The sequence below is a fragment of the Armigeres subalbatus genome, chromosome 2 (genome assembly GCF_024139115.2).
Source record: "Armigeres subalbatus isolate Guangzhou_Male chromosome 2, GZ_Asu_2, whole genome shotgun sequence".
NCBI lineage: Eukaryota > Metazoa > Arthropoda > Insecta > Diptera > Culicidae > Armigeres > Armigeres subalbatus.
Window position 1 is genome coordinate 427,766,072 of NC_085140.1, and position 17,005 is coordinate 427,783,076.

General features: G+C 41.6%; 1 protein-coding gene across 3 annotated transcripts; it reads right to left on the reverse strand.

Moving 5' to 3' along the window:
- On the reverse strand, window positions 1-12,195 carry LOC134213550 (uncharacterized). 3 transcript variants are annotated; one of them, XM_062692692.1, is made up of 4 exons: window positions 2,283-2,391; window positions 1,221-2,010; window positions 661-1,162; window positions 1-599 (listed from the first exon to the last, which is right to left on the reverse strand). In XM_062692692.1, the coding sequence occupies exons 2-4, from the start codon at window positions 1,877-1,879 to the stop codon at window positions 159-161; spliced, it is 1,602 nt and encodes a 533-aa protein (XP_062548676.1). In that variant the 5' UTR covers window positions 1,880-2,010; window positions 2,283-2,391; the 3' UTR covers window positions 1-158. The 3 variants fall into 3 exon arrangements, with proteins under 3 accessions (XP_062548676.1, XP_062548677.1, XP_062548675.1); XM_062692693.1 differs by lacking the exons at window positions 1-599; window positions 661-1,162; window positions 2,283-2,391 and adding exons at window positions 10,378-10,797; window positions 10,856-11,357; window positions 11,422-12,195 and having other exon boundaries at window positions 1,987-2,010; XM_062692691.1 differs by lacking the exons at window positions 1-599; window positions 661-1,162; window positions 1,221-2,010; window positions 2,283-2,391 and adding exons at window positions 9,217-10,797; window positions 10,856-11,357; window positions 11,422-12,195.
- Window positions 12,196-17,005: the final 4,810 nt, after the last annotated feature.

The following is a 17,005-nucleotide window of genomic DNA, read 5'->3' on the forward strand; positions in this document are numbered from 1 at the left end:
TACAAAAAATATGAGCATTTTTTATTATTATTAATATTTATAATTTATTATTATATTTATAATTAATCTTTCAAACTCCCGCTCAAAACCATTCAATCTGATATTTAATAATTTATGTTATTACTTATATGAATCATACCATCACTTACGAAAGACGTCTATGCCACACATTTGATCAACATTTCCTTGACCACTCTTCGCATCACTTTCCCTGCAGGCGACGTTGGCAGCCGATCGATGAAGTGAACGCCACCACGTAGCTTTTTGTAATCGCTCACTTGTTCATTTACTGTTTGCACCACCTCGTTCGCCGTTAAGCTCGATCCCCCCTGAAGCACGATCATCGCCGTTGGCAGATCGGAAGATTGATCCTTGGTAGGAACGCCGGCCACGCACACCTGTTTCACACCGTCAATCTTCAAAATGACGTCTTCCAAATCCGACGGTGATATTTGATAGTTTTTGTACTTGATGATGTCCTTGATGCGGTCGATCACAAACAGAAAACCATCCGAATCGAAATAACCAATGTCTCCGGTTTTGAAGAATCCTTCTTCGTCGCACGCGTCGCGAGTCATTTGCTCATTGTTGATGTATCCCTGAGAAAAAAAAAACATGCGGTTTAACTAAGCAAAATATTTGAATTTTTCTGAATGTTACTAAAAAGGTATGCTTGAACTGTGCTCGAATTTCTCCTTTTTCGTTTGGTCCAAGTCTTGATCCGTTTTCATCCACGATTTTCACTTTTACACTTCTGGTTAAAGTTCCCACCGAACCTGGGATGAAGGGTTTCATAGGGGACGTGATGACCCCAACCTCCGAAGATCCATACACAGGTTTTATCTCGGTTCCAGGGAATCGCTCCACAAGACTGTCCAACAATTCCTTGGAAATGGGTGAACCTCCCAGGACCCATCGTTTTAGGCAACTGAAATCAACCGACTGATATCTTGGGTGACTTTGGATTTCTGCTATACATGCCGGTGGAGTGAAAGTGTCCTCTACTTTGTATTTTTCTACAACGGTGATGAACGTTTCGGCATTGAAAGGTCGAGATGTGATGACGCGGGCTCGGGTGCACAGCAATGACATATGGGCAGCAAATACTCCGGACATCCAAAACAGTTGGCTGAAGCTGAACACTGGTCCAGCATTCAAAGTACTGTAATAACGGGTTTGTAAATCAGATGAAATTGTGTTTGAACATGTTACAAACTTACTCAGCGAAGGTTTCTGCTTCAATAAGATGGGCGTGTGAAAGGCATACTCCTTTAGGAGCACCCGTAGTTCCCGACGAGCACAGGACAACAGCCATTAGAGTTGTCGAATCACCAAGATAAGGGGCTTCAAATGTTTCCTCGCCTTCCACCGGGACTAACAGCTCATCAACGGATGGTGCACTCGTGCTTCCTTTTCCCATTACGTAGATTCTAGGATTCCCCCGAATACTATCACGCACAGCTTCTTCCACCACTGCACGGTTAGTCTCGTCACAAAACACAACTTTCGACTGCGTCAATCGCATCATGTGCGCCAATTCTTCGCGGTTGAATACCGGAGCCAACGGGTTAACAGCCATACCTAATGTTAAACATCCGCCGTACACTGGAACGACATTCTCCGTGTTCGTGCAAACCAGAGTAGCCAAATCACCAGGTCCGTATCCGAGCTTCCGAAGGTTGAGGGCCACCCGAATTATCCGACGTTTCATCTCAGCACAAGGCATCTCATAACCGGTATCTGCGTTGATTTGAATTACTTTATCCGGCGTTCTCGATAGAAGATTCAGAATGATTTGGCCCAGATTGGCTTCCGGGTTCAAGATGTTGGGCTCAGCACTGCCGGTCCAAGTTTTAGTACATGCGTCGAACGCGGCCATGGTATATCCGATTGAACAGTTGTAATTGATGATGAATGAACAACGAAGCCACCTAAGTGTGCTATCTTCATGAATGCTGGGAGGGAACTGACGAGTGGCGATCCTTTTATGGCATCTTTTGCTCAGTTTTTCTGTAATTGTTGGTGTATCATCATGTAAATACGAAAAAAAAGATTATCACTAAAGACACTAAGCTCACAAATTAATTTGATTGAGGTGTATGTTTTTCAACGCTTTTAGCATAACAACATGTTGCGCCATATTCACCGCGCAGTTGATAAAAAGAAGTGATAATAATTTGTAGATTCTCTTCACTCTGGAGCTAACAAAGCATCGTGATGATGACCTAGGACAGTAAACATTCGTAGACAGAATGATAAACGGAATAACAATGTTTCTCTACCTTTGCTCAGCCGTGGGAGGCGCTATTGCGAAGCAATTCCATGCTATCTGCTTTTATCACTAGATAGGATGTAGAATCATTTCCGCAGGGCAATGATTGGGCAATGCGACAATGCATAGCAACGATTCTTCTAGTAGTTGATGCAGAAAACATCATCCGCGAGTAGTCGTGCACCTTTTGCCATAACTCCTACATATTAATACATTTCTACCTTCACGTGCTTCTAACCTGAGTATAGGGAAAATCGGATTACCAACCCGATAAGAATAAAATTTGTAAAATTTGACACACTCATCAATTTGCAATTCATGTTTCACACATGTAGATTTATGGCAACTCATTCAAGGGGCGCTTTGCAGCTCAGCAGTAAACACGAGGGTATAAAACAAATCATGCTGAAAGATGCTGCCACTGCCAGATTTTGGAATTTTTTGAGTGGGGAATTTTTCGACTTCCTTGGACAAATACGTGTTAGCGTCATGATATACAAATGCATGAATGGTAAAATTCGGTTAAGTGGTAACGTGTAACATGGCAGTGTAATGATTGTGACTAGGCAAGAGAGTGGTGTGACCGGTGTGACATTTTGGATGGTTGCCGGTGCGGTGGTACAGCCTGAGATGGCATTTTGTTTTGCTTTGGATATTACGCATGCGGCTTGAAACGATGCCAGTTCAATCAACAGCATGTAGAGCTGAAAGTGTGCTGGTGTGCAGCGCCGCAAGTTTTTGGCAATCTCGCCGCCACGCACCGTCGATATTTCTGCATCAGCACGCCGCTGCGGAAAACTGGATTGGTTCTATACCAGGCCTAGTTGGCCTGGCAGACCAATTGTTTTCAACTCCAGAATGATTTGGAGAACTTTGAACATTCGATTTAGGCATACTTATGTCTATTTCCATTCTATTTCTGGCGTACGGCGAACACCTGGTTCGTGGTAGGGAGTTCGCCCATGAAACCTGCCTAATACTGCCTCACGAGCTCAGTTTCAATTGGTGCTATTCGACGGTATACAATTTGAGAGAGTATCTTGTAGGCGGCTTTCAGCAATGTGATTGTGCAGTTGCTACAATCAAGTCTGTCGCTCATTTTGTAGATGCTACACAGTACATCTTCCATCAAATGGTAGTTACCCAGTGCAACGCTCTAACCAGTGTTTTTTTCACGTTAAATTTATGTTTGTTTTCGGTTTCTGTACATTACAATGTTATAACAGGACAAGCGTTTGGCATTTTGGCCCATTATCTTTAAGTGTTGGTTTTTAATTTTGTTTATCATATTTTCCATCGAAAAATTCTACAAGTGAGCCTTCAATTGCTATTTGATTACCTAACTATTTTATGTACACTACTGAAAATTTGATAACCTAAATTGGAACTAATACACTAATATCATCTTGATCCGAGTGCAAGCAACGAACCCTGGACTTGTCTTTACACTAACCAAAGCGATTATTTAAGTTTTATATCCCAGCCAGACGGTGGACCTTAGATATTCTGGGTGGGGTGTTCATAATTATCCTCAGGAATTTGTTTTGAACCCGTCGAAGTTTCAAGTGATGAGTTTTTGTGCAGCTCTTCCAGACCGGCATGCCATAGCCGATAACAGGGAGGATGATTTGCCCCAGGTAACCAGTAAGCATTAAATAAAGCATTTAAGTGGCATTATATGCGCCTTTACGGCAAAACATTAAATGCCAATACGCCCTAATAGTCGCCTTTAATGCTATTTTAATGCAGGTTTAGCTCAATATATGGCTTCTTAAGTGCTTTATCCTACTTTATCGATAAAGTAGAACTTTTGCTGAGTAGCATGTATTGAGCATCCCAAATGCTGAATAAATGTTTAATTTAAAAATCACGAAAAGCAGTTTTTTTCAATGAGATATTTTGTTCTAATTCTATTTGTTACATAGTTTTTTCATATTATATCGTTATTGTATTTTCAAATTCAAATGAAACACAATTTTTTACTCTCTTCGAGCGAGATTCGAACTCGCGGCTCTTGCCACCCGGCGCTGTAGTTGTCATCGCCCTCCCCAGCTGACCCATAATAGAGAGATGGTAGTGGGAATAGTTTTGCCCAACATAAACATTACGCAGAGCGTTAATGAATAAAGCTTTCAATGAATGATTAAATTGGTTATGATTAAATCATTTAACTTTATGATTAAAGATTATGATTAATGATTTATTCATTTTTGACAATGATTAATGATTATGATTAAGGATTAAAATATTTTTTTACAATGAATAATGATTACGAATAATGAATAAAACGTTTGAAATATGATTAACGATTACCGATCGTGATTAAATGTTGACAGAATATATGTATGATTAATGATTAACGATCAATGTGATTAATGAATAATGATTATGAATAATCAAATTAAATGATTTGCATAGTGATCAATAGTCAAGTAAACTTTAATCCAAATTGAGCTATTAAAAGGTATAAAATTATATGATTATGATTAAAGATTAATGAATAAAAGCGATGTATGCAATGATTAAAATTGATGATTAATGAATAAATTAAAAACAATTATGAATATGATTAGTGATTAATGATTGAATGTAGAATAATATGATTAATGATTAGTGATTAATGATTACATCATATTTTTTGTATGATTATGATTCATTAATAACGATTAAATAACCCATTATTCATTAATCATGATTAAATCTATGATTAATCACTAATGCTCTGAATTATATTTAAAAAATATTCTCTAAAATTCTAACAAATTAAAATAAGGACTTGATTGAATTTACAGACCTATTGGATTTTGAAATTTTTCGCTAATATTCATAATTTTAATATTGAAGACATTTGAAGACATTTTTAAACGACTGTGAAGACATTTGAAAATATCACCTGGCATCCCTGGTGGGGGCCATTCGCAGGTGGATGGAGCATATGGTGTTGGAGCTTGAATCGATGCTGCAGCGGCCGCCAGCCGTTTGTGAGGTTGCAGAGTTGAAATATCGCTCGTCGGGGAGCCGGAATGCCCGGAAGTTCACCTCGTCGATCACTGAAGCTTTCCTTCGTATCCCCAGGAAGTCAGCGCGTTTGAGGTGGCCCTATGACTTTACCACAGTTAGTGCACTTGGGATCCGCTACCTCCATCTTGTCGCACTGTTCGGTGAGGTGGGGGTCGCTGCACTTGTTGCAACGTGGGATCATATGACAATTCCGGGTGCCATGTCCAAAAGTGTAGCAACTTATGCACTGCGTAACATCGCGATGCACAGGCTTGTTCCGCTCCCAGCCGATGACAGTGTAAATTATTATTCCGATCAGCTTCAGGTCCTTGAACGTGGTGGAGCCGTTCTCCAAATGGACCAGGTGAAGCTGGTCTCGGTACTTTCTTGCCCCGTCGTGAAGAGCGAGCGATTTTGTGGACGGCGACAGGTTTGAGGCCGCAACCCTCGAGCTCAGCGATGAGTTCTTTCTCCTCCAAGTTGTGGAGCCCACGCAACCCCGGAGAGGTCATGAGTAAAAAACTCATATTTGTGGACTCCGAGGAACTCCACGATCCAATCGGTGATGGTCGTTGTTGACCGGCATCACCTTCACGCCGTCGCTGCACAGCCAAAAGGTGCACTTCAGCCCTTTTGCGATTAGCTGGCGAATTTCGGGCTCAAATCCGGCGGATCGCCTTTAACGAACACAGACGGGCACTTCTCCTTCCGCTCTGGTTACCCCTGCGGCAGCTGCATTTGCTGCTTCCTTCTCTTCGGCGGGTTTCCCTCGTCTTCGATTGGCAACGATGAATGTACGTTGATCTGTAAAAACTGCTTAGAGGGTTTACCCGCGCCTCCTACAGCAGTGCGCTTCGGCATCTTTTCCATGACTGAGACGGCCACCAAGTCTCCCATGATTGGTCCGGGAGAAAACAACGCGACGAAGCCAAAAACGCAGCGAGCGAACGAGAAAAAACACTTGGAAAAATGCGCGAGCTGTCACAAACTGGAATGCCGTTGGTTTTCTCCTTTGGTAGCTCTAGCCAGAAGGGGCCCTCCTTAGCCGTGCGGTAAAGACGCGCGGCTACAAAGCAAGACCATGCTGAGGGTGGCTGGGTTCGATTCCCAGTGCCGGTCTAGGCAATTTTCGGATTGGAAATTGTCTCGACTTCCCTGGGCATGAAAGTATCATCGTGTTAGCCTCATGATATACGAATGCAAAAATGGTAACTTGGCCAAGAAACCTCGCAGTTAATAACTGCTTAATGAACACTAAGCTGCGAGGCGGCTCTGTCCCAGTGTAGGAATGTAATGCCAATAAAAACAGAAGAAGCTCTAGCCAGTGCATCACCACCGTGTTTAAGTAGCTCTGCTGGTAGTTGGTCAACCCCAGGGGCTTTGTTGTGTTTCAGTAGGCTATTCGCCTTCTGAATTTTGTGGAGATCTGGGGCTGGAAAACAAATACTCCCCGCGCGTGCTCCCAGTTTTACCACCATAGCGTCATCGAAATCTGCCATCTCGCCCTTCCGGTGTTTTTTATAGTGCTCGAAAAAAGAAGGTTCCGGTTTATGCCATCATTACACATGTTAGGCTGTGGCACGTGGCCCTTACAAGAACGGTTTAATTTCTCATAGAACTTTCGTGTGTGCTGTACAGTTAAACCTAAAACAAGTTGAAAGAACTTAACTTTGAGTTCAAAGTTCAAATTTTCAACTCACTAGGATACATTAGATATTAAAAACAAAGAGAACTGCATCGAAGCCAACGTGTGCTCTTCGGTGGAAAAGCCAAATTGGAATTGTTTTTGTTTTTTAAGGCCCTTTAGTTTTTTTTCAAATAAAACTGAAAAATAACATAAATTTGAGTTGGCGAAACCTAGTGGTGGGTTAAAATTTAACACGGCAGTAAAAGCAAAATACTTACCGGATTTTTTTTTTGCATTTTAGGGGAACTGCTCCTTGGATTCATACGCCCAAATCAATACCATTCGAAAACAAAGAATTGGCGGATAACAACAAAATACGACACAAATTGAGCCCAAATTGCCTGTTTGCGAATGTTATTGATATAGGAAGGAACATGTTAGGGGAGGAGGTTCGGTTGTGGGCACCCTTTTGTGTTTGGTCCATAACTTTGGCCCTGGTTGATTTTATGTCGACATTTGCATAGCAATCGAAAGCTAAACTTATAACCTTACTACTAGCAAAGAAATTAATATGATTTCATCGATTTAGAAAAAAATATTGACAATTTAGAAAATTTGACATTTTTGGACATTTTCATTTCGTGGTTCGGTTGTGGGCACCCTTGAAAACTTAGCTAAAAATAAAGAAGCATGAATAAAAACCACCCTGATTTTAAGACAAAGAATAGTTTATTCGTTCTAAATGCCAGGAGATGCTAAAAAACTCAAATCAATTCACCTAGCAGTGATGATGTCTCCCTCGGTGCATTAAGGAGGATGTTGAAAAAAATCACATAAGAAAGGTCTAAAATAGCACTTTAGGTAAATGGGTTTTAATTTTTCATTGATTTACGTTTTATTGGTATGCATCACAGTCAAAAAAATCCTAAATAATCACCCTAGCGGCAACAGTGCCTTCTCGTTCATTTCAAAAAATAATATTTTGGCCATAAATTTTGATCCCATAGTCCGATCTGACCAATTTTCAATAGGAAACAATGGGAAAGCATTCCCCGTCGAATGCAACTTGTTGCAAGCAAATCGGTTAACGCTTTGTTCCAAAAAGTGTGTGTATAATTACTAGACATGCCCAAAGAACAAAAATATTAAATAAACTCATTATTTCGAACAATTATGTCAAACTAATTATAAAAACTGCCTTAAAACGTTATTAAAAATAAGTTAAGGGACAAATAAAACGATATTGAATGATTTATCAATAAAATGAGGGTGCCCATAACCGAACCAATAAAGGTGCCCACAACCGAATTTCGCAGCCTTTTTGGAACGAGAAGAAAAAACAATTCGCGCTAAAATTTTGATGGCAATCGACATTGGGCCTCAAAATAGATTAAATTTACTGTGTAAATACGCATTAGAACTTACTTTTTGAATTAAATCCTTTAATTTATGACACTTTGAAAAAGGCCAAAAAAAAACTTTCGTGTTGTTTTTCTTGCACGAAAAATTTATTTGTTTCTAGTTCAAAGTAGAGATGCCCATCCGGTTTGATATTGAGCACAAAACATCATGCTATTATAGCAAACAAATGACGGTTGTCAGAATGATAGCATCTCTTATCTGTCAAAAGATACATAGGGGTGCCCATAACCGAACGGTGCCCATAACCGAACGGTGCCCACAACCGAACCTCCTCCCCTATTAATAACGGAACAGATGCTAACTTTAAGCTTTTTCCACCCAAGGGCGGATTTGAGTGAAAGGGACCCAATAGTGTGAGTCGATTTGCGTTTCCGTATAGGGTCTTGATCTTCCTGCTGGCGCTTTTCTCTCCGGAAAATCGAGTTTGGTCAAGAGATCAAATATGATTACATACTAGTTTTATAAGCTGGAAACAGGATGGTCCCTCCATCTCGAGTTCTTATTTTCGGAATTCTCTTTGCCTGTAGAAAATGTTTTAAAGATTCGTTCGCCAGACATCTGCTTAAATTGGATCGCCCATGAGGAGTTAGGTCTATTAATGAACATGATAAGAGCTTTTCGCATCGTGGTTTTTATTGGTGTGATTCCATTCATTCGTTACAATGGAAAATAATTACGTTATAATGAATAGTCAATGGATCCCTTATCTCGATTGTCAGCTTGGGGGGGGGGGCAAATGGAAATTCAATCAAGGTGGATTGAACCTTACAACTGATATGATAGGCTTTGTCGGAAATAAATTGCTGCTTCGGCTCTTCAATTCAGTCAATTAAGGGTGATGAAGTTCAAGTACGAGTATTATCAAATTACCTACCTACTAGATGATTACAACCACTTTCTTCATTTTGTTTTTATTTACTGATTTACTTTTTTCCTTATCAACAATAATAGAAAGCATCAAAAAGGCACGGGTCACGCCTCTAATTTCTAAACATGAACAATATCATACATTCTTTTCTTCGCACGAGCGTGGACAGTTTTTTGTTAAAGTTAAGTTGCTACATCCCTATAACTAATCGTTTCTGATACAATTTTGACTTGCTGCGTTTCAATGGTGGGGACAGGCTCAATGTTGTTGATATTGTGATTGACACAGGCCTAACTATAGAAAATTCCAACAGCGCCGACTGGAATTGAACTCAAACCCTTTACAGTTACAGCCAGACACAATTATCATTGGCGTAACCGTAGTCGTATAATATTTTTATCTATGGTCAAAGACTGCACTACTGCCATACAAGGATGTTATTGATCATTTAGTAATTCACTTTTGTTCATTTAGTAGTTTGTCAATAACTCATTCCAGAAGCTGAATTTCAAACTGTGTTGTATGATGGACTTCTAGTGCGATGGTTTTTATATAACTCTGCCTAATGGTTCGTTGTTAGAATTCAACTAATAACGTAGTTATAGCGCTAGTTGCAGTAACCTAAACTAAATGATTGGAATTTTGTTATCATTTAGTCTAAGTTATTGAAACTATAGTTATAACTCCGTTACTAGTGGAATTCAAACAAAGAACCATAAGACAGAGTTGCAGAAAAACCTTCGTACTAGAAGTCCACCATACAACATATTTTGAAATAAAGCTTCTGGAATGAGTTATTGACAAACTACTATATGATCGAACGCGAATTACTAAATGATCGATAACATACTTGCTGCCATAGTCTGGGAAGTGACGAATACGCCATTTTCCAAAACTGATGTTAACTAGTAGTACATACTAGGGATTGAACTTTTCGGAAATCAGCCAATGGAATGAGTGATTGGCTAAATACTAAATGATAATGAAATGATGAGTTCAATCTCTGAGTAGTACTCATCGAATTCTTTAACAGAAAAATGAAAATGTTTTAATTTGACTTATACGTCACTTTTCCAGATTACGGCAGACTAAACATGATTACTCGATGAGACATTTGAGTAATGAAATTTAAAAACAGAAATTAATATTTAAAGTCTGACTTCACTTAACACCAACCCTATAAATTACCATCTCTTTCACGGCACGTCTGAGAACTTTTCCAGCAGCTGAAGTAGGCAGTCGATCCACGAAATACACTCCACCCCGTATCTGTTTGTAGTCACTAACTTGATTATTAACGGCCTCCAAGAGCTGTTCTTCGGTTAGCGTCGATTCTTGCTTTCGAACGACAACGGCCGTCACTAAGTCCGATGTTTTATCCTGCAGTGGTACCCCTGTTACACAAACTTGTTTCACTCCATCGATCTTCTCGATGACGGATTCCAGGTCCGACGGCGAAACTTGATAATTGTTATACTTGATGATGTCCTTAATTCGATCGATTACGAAAAGTTGACCATGCTGATCGAAATATCCAATGTCACCGGTTTTGAAGAAATCTTCCGCATCGAATGCTTCCTTCGTTGCTTGCTCATTGTTGAGGTAACCCTTGTGAAAGAATACACAATTCAGTTTGCTTCTTCTAATTTAAGGAAATCGATCTTACCAAAATCTTATGCTTGAATTTCAAACGTATTTCTCCTTTTTCCATGGGGCCTAATCTCCGATCGCACTCGTCAACTATCTTAGCTTCCAAATTTGAAACCAACGTACCAACTGCTCCGGGAACACACGGCGTATCTGCCGCTGTAACGATTCCGATTTCTGACGTTCCATAGACGGACTTGGTTTTCCCATACGGCAGCCGATTTGCCAGTTTGACTCGTAACTCTTCTGACACGATAGCACCTCCCATAGTCCACCTTTTAACGCTACTGAAATCAGCCTTCGCAAAACGGGGGTGGTTTACCAGCAACGCAATGTAAGATGGAGGAGTGAATATGTCCTCCACTTTGTATTTCTCAATCGCATCAATAACAATTTCTTCGTTGAATGGTTTTCGGGTGATAACTCGAGGACGTTGATAATAAAGCGACGTCAGCACAGCAAACATCCCGGTTGCCCAGAACAGTGCACTGAAGTTGAATATCGGTCCTGCGTTCAGTTGTCTAAAAGTGTAGACATAGTTTGAGGGTGCTTGAAAATTTTACTTTTAAAACTCAAATCACTTACTCCGCAAACATATCGTTTTCAATCAGATGAGCATGAGATAAACACACTCCCTTAGGAAGTCCGGTTGTACCCGATGAGCACAGAATAATAGCTAACAGTTTTCGAGAATCACCCAGATACTTCGGTACGAACTGTTCTTCGCCCTTAACTGACCTCAAAAGAACATCAACCGATAACGCTTCTCCTACACTATTCCCCGTCACAAAGATCATCGGCTTCTTAGCGATTGCCTCCCCAGCTGCCTGCTCAACAATCTCTCGGTTTTCTTTATCGCAAAACACTACCCTTGATTGCGTTTGACGCATCATGTGCGCCAGATCGTCCTTATTGAACACCGGCGCCAGCGAATTTACCACCAAACCGATCGTCAAGCACCCGACATAAATTGGAACCACGTTTTCACCGTTGGTACAAACCAACGAAACAATATCCCCGCGACTGCACCCCATCGACTGCAAATTCATCGCAATCCGAACGATACGGCGTTTCATTTCGGCGCAAGTCATGTAGCTATCCTCATCGGCATTGATTTGGATCACTTTGTCCGGAGCTCGCGATAGAAGATTCCACACAATCTGCCCAATGTTTGCCTCCGGGTTGAGGATGCTGGGTTGCGTCTTTCCTTGCCACTGTTTGCGCTCCGGATCGTAGAAAGCCATGGTGTGTTTGTGTTTGGTCGGATTTGATTCGAGAAAGCAAAGGGCTGCTAGGATTGTGCGTCTACTTAGGGTGAAATATTCAACGGTACTGAGATTAAGACACTTGAAGCCTATTTATAAATATTGTAATTCACATATAGTCCCAAGCTGGACCAGCTGGAACGAACCCTTTAAGGAAGTACATACATACTCAATCTGGTTTGATAGTAAATAGTGCAAGCCCAGGCAATTATTGTTATGCTGGCTTTATACATGGCTAGGCAATAAACAACTTACTAGGCTCAAATTGATTGGAGAATAACATGTTAAACAGGTGTAGGATATTTCAATTTCCATCAATAATGTTTAGAAACAAAGTAAAATGTGACTAGAAGTAAGAATCGATTTACAGAAATGTTACAATAAAATACGTCATTTTGAAAATAGGATAATCATATACCAAAAGGTATCTATTCTGGTATCATTTTTTGCCCCCATATTCGTCTTTTCCATTTCCACCATTTCCCCATATTTTCCATTTCTACTCATCTACCATTTCAGTGCCAAAATCAGCTAAATCAATATTAATTTGAACGATATTAAAACCAAAGCCTCCGATACCAATGTGTGATTATAAGTTTAAGAATTAATAAAATCATCTTCCCCGGGATAGAAATTTTTATTGAACTGGCTTCCAGTGTGTAAACCTAACATAACTGCACTGATAACGTGATTGCATTTTTGCATTGTCATCATCTCCCAGTTGCAAGTAGTTTTCTTCTATAAGGTTATCGCAAAGCTAACACTTGATTCACTTTAGTTGTTGTTGATCTCAAATAACCAATTCGAACGGAAACGGGGTAGGTATTTGAAGAATTCAAGAGTCTTGTTGAATTAATTTGCTATACAACTATATCCACATGTTATTGTATTATTAGATGCAATCGTATTCAAATAGCTATAGATACCGAGATGTTAGGCCAATTTTCAGACAATGAGTGTAACAGCAAGTCTCTCTTCCATACTCTCTGCATATCTCTTCTAGCTTATAACCTTGTCTTTGTGTACGAACACCATTGTCAAAAGTTGAAATTGGAACGAAGTTTACTTTTTCAGCTCCAGATCAGGTTCATAGGAATCCGTGTTCTAAACGTACTGGAAGCAAAGCCATCCTGGTCATACTCTCGCCAGAAAAATGTGCAGGATTTTTAGAACTAACAAGATGACAGTGAACCCACAGTGTGAAGTGTGAATACAACAGAACTTTTGATTTGAAATTGTTATTAAGGAAAAGCCTCCCAGTAGCCAAAACAGATCTCACTCACGTTTTCAAGAGCACCCCACTCAATACGGAAGCAACGCACAACTGTCATTTTTGCCTTAAGGTGGTTATACAACAAAGCCACAAATCGGCCATCTTGGAAACCACGTGCTTTTTCTAGTGATTTTTCAGGAGCACGAATTGAGAGAACAACAACGCCAATGGGGATCACAACATATGTGGATCGTTTGATTACTCATGCTAAGCAATCGACTTTAATTTCAGCATTGTACAAAAAATATTACGCTGGTTTTGAACTTTTGATAATAGGAGTAGAAAACCGTGTGGTGAATTTGAAATTCACCACATGGCTTGATTGTATAATCACCTTAAAGGCCACCAAGGTGCAACGAAAAGGCTATACATTAGGGTGGTTCAAAAAATCGCTTTTGCTCCACAGCGCTTATGTGATTCTTTATCATGTTCTGAGTGTCCTCTGAAAATTTGAGCTCATTTGGATTAAAACTGATTTATCACAAGCCGTTTCAAGTTTGCATGCAAATTAGTATGGGGAAATTTGTTTTTTCATTATACTGTTAATGACGCTTCCCCACTAAGCGCATGTTAAAAGAAACCCTATATAGCTAGAAGAAATACTCAACAGCTTTCACCCAACGAAAACCGCATGTTGATTAAACTCCCTCCAGAGCGGTGTTGAATAGCAGACACGAAAGACCATCACCTTGCCGTAACCCTCTACGCGTTTCGAAGGGACTCGAGAATGCCCCTGAAACTCGAACTACGCACATCACCCGATCCATCGTCGCTTTGATCAACCGTGTCAGTTTATCCGGAAATCCGTGTTCGTGCTTTAGCTGTCATAGCTGATCCTGATCGATTGTAAAATATGCGGCTTTGAAGTCGGTAATTAGATGATGTGTGGGCACGTTGTAGTCGCGGCATTTCTGCAATACCTGACGTACGGCGAACGCCTGGTCTGTGGTAGAGAGTTCATTCATAAATCCCGCCTGGTACTGCTCCACGAAGTCTCTTGAAGTTGGTGTTAGTCGGTGGCATAAAATTTGGGAGAGTACCTTGTAGGCGGCGTTCATCAATGCACGGTAGTTGCTACAATCCAGCTTGTCGCTCTTTTTGTAGATGGGACACACGACACCTTCCAGCCACTCTTGCGGTAGAACCTCATCCTCCCAAACCTTGGTAATCACCCAGTGCAGCGCTCTAGCCAGTGCCTCCGTGTTTAAACAGCTCTCCTGGTAGTTTGTCAACACCAGGGGCTTTGTTGTTTTTTAGCCGGCCGATCTCCTCCTGGATTTCCTGGAGATTCGGAGCCGGAAGCCGCCTGCGCGCGTGCTCCTAGGTTCATGACCATACCGCCACCGTTGTCTTCCATATCGCCATTCAGGTGCACTTCGTAGTGCTGCCGTCACCTTTGGATCACCTCACGCTCGTTTGTAAGAAGGTTCCCGTTTATGTCCTTACACATATCGGTCTGTGGCACGTGGCCCTTACGTGAACGGTTGCACTTCTCATAGAACTTTCGTGCGTTATTAGCGCGGTACAGTTCCTTCGTCTCTTCACGGTCTCGATCTTACTGCTGGCGCTTTTTCCTCGGGAAAATCGAGTTTTGTCTGTTGCGCGCCCGTTTTTATCGTGCCTCGTTCGCCCTCGTGCGTTGTTGCAGCAATCTCGTCCATGCTGCATTCTTCTCCTCAACTAACTGCTCACATTAGCCGTCATACCAGTCGTTTCTCTGACCCGGAGCCACCGTGCCTAGTGCAGCGGTTGCGGTGCTTCCAATGGCGGATCGAATATCTCTCCAGCCATCTTCAAGAGATGCTGCGCCTTGCTGCTCTTCCGTTGGGAGTGCCACTTCCAGCTGCTGCGCGTAGGCTTGGACTAGTCTACTGTCTTGTAGCCGCCCAATGTTTAGCTGTAGCCTTGGCTGTAGCGGACGGATCCAACGCGTGTTGTAAACCGTCGAGAGTTTTGAGAGCAGGCATACTGCAACGAGGTAGTGGTCGGATTCAATATTCGCACTGCGGTAAGTGCGTACGTTCGTGATGTCGGAGAAGAATTTTCCGTCGATTAGAACGTGGTCGATTTGGTTTTCCGTTACTTGATTAGGTTATCTCCATGTGGCCTTGTGGATATTCTTGCGGGGGAAGAAAGTGCTTCGGACTATCATTTCATGGGAGGCAGTTTATGCATCGTTGGCCGTTGTCGTTCGATACGGTATGCAGACTATCCGGTCCGATGACTGGTCTATACATTTCCTCCCTTCCTACCTGAGCGTTCATGTCACCGATGACGATTTTGACGTCCCGCAGTGGGCATCCATCGTATGTTTGCTCCAGCTGCGCATAGAACGCCTCTCTCTCGTCGTCGGGTCTCCCTTCGTGTGGGCAGTGCACGTTGATGATGCTATAGTTGAAGACACGGCCTTTTATCCTCAGCTTGCAGATCCTTGCGTTGATTGGATGCCACCCAATCACGCGTTGGCGCATCTTTCCCAGCACTATGAAGCCGGTTCCCAGCTCGTTTGTGGTGCCACAGCTTTGGTAGAAGGTAGCCGCTCGATGCCCGCTTTTCCACACTTTCTGTCCTGTCCAGCAGATTTCCTGCAGCGCTACGACGTCGAAGTTGCGGGGATGTAATTCATCGTAGATTATCCTGTCGCAACCTGCGAAGCCTAGCGACTTGCAGTTCCATGTTCCAAGCTTCCAATCGTGAACCTTTATTCGTCGCCTTGGTCGTTGCCGATTGTATCGAGTCGTATTATATTCTATGTTGTTCGTAATGGTTGTTTTTAAAGGCAGCTTATTGGGTCTGCGCAAACCTGCTGTCTCGTCGGAGGGCCGTCGTGTAAGGGCTGTTTAGCGTCCCACCTAACACCAGGACTTGGGTTTGTGCGCTTTGAGCGGCACACGGTCGCTTTGGCGGAGCCTACTTGCGGATTCATGCAGCTTTTTATAGAGGTTTAACAAGGCCCACTGTTAAACCCCACCACATCCTATGCAGGCTCCATAACGCGCAGATAGCCTGGGGAGGGATTGTCAAGCCCTTGGACATAGTCCCTGCTGCTACGATTCACTAATGGAATGCATTTCATATGACAATCTTATGAAATACTTTAAGTTCATTTAAAAAAAGTGTAACCTGGTTTCGAACCATGGAGGTTGTGATTAGGGGGCGGTTGATCACATCATACGCCCACCGACGCTTCAAGGAATCTTTTTGTTGGATATCCAACAAAAACATAGATTTGACCAAAATAATATCTTAAGATTTTCATAGTTCAATTCTTATGAAACATTCTTATAAGTTTGGTCGTATCAAAATCTTACGACCAGTATCCTCAGTCTAGGGGAAGGTGGGTAGACTTGATCCCCGGGGAGACTTGATCACCCCTTTTATCGAGAACTAAAGAAGTTTTTTTCTAGTATATAATATAAATCCTCTAGACAAATGACCTTTATGTGGTGAGTTATTTTTTGGATTGACAACTTTATTTATTCTGCAGGGCGGTTTGTATGTTTTGACCTTCCTAAAGTTTTTTTTATTGGCCACGCAAAATTTGAACAACTTTTCATATCAATGGCCAAAGTCTTTCATTTTTTCACAGCAACAAGCCATTAATATGCTTATTGATCTGTACTGATGAAAA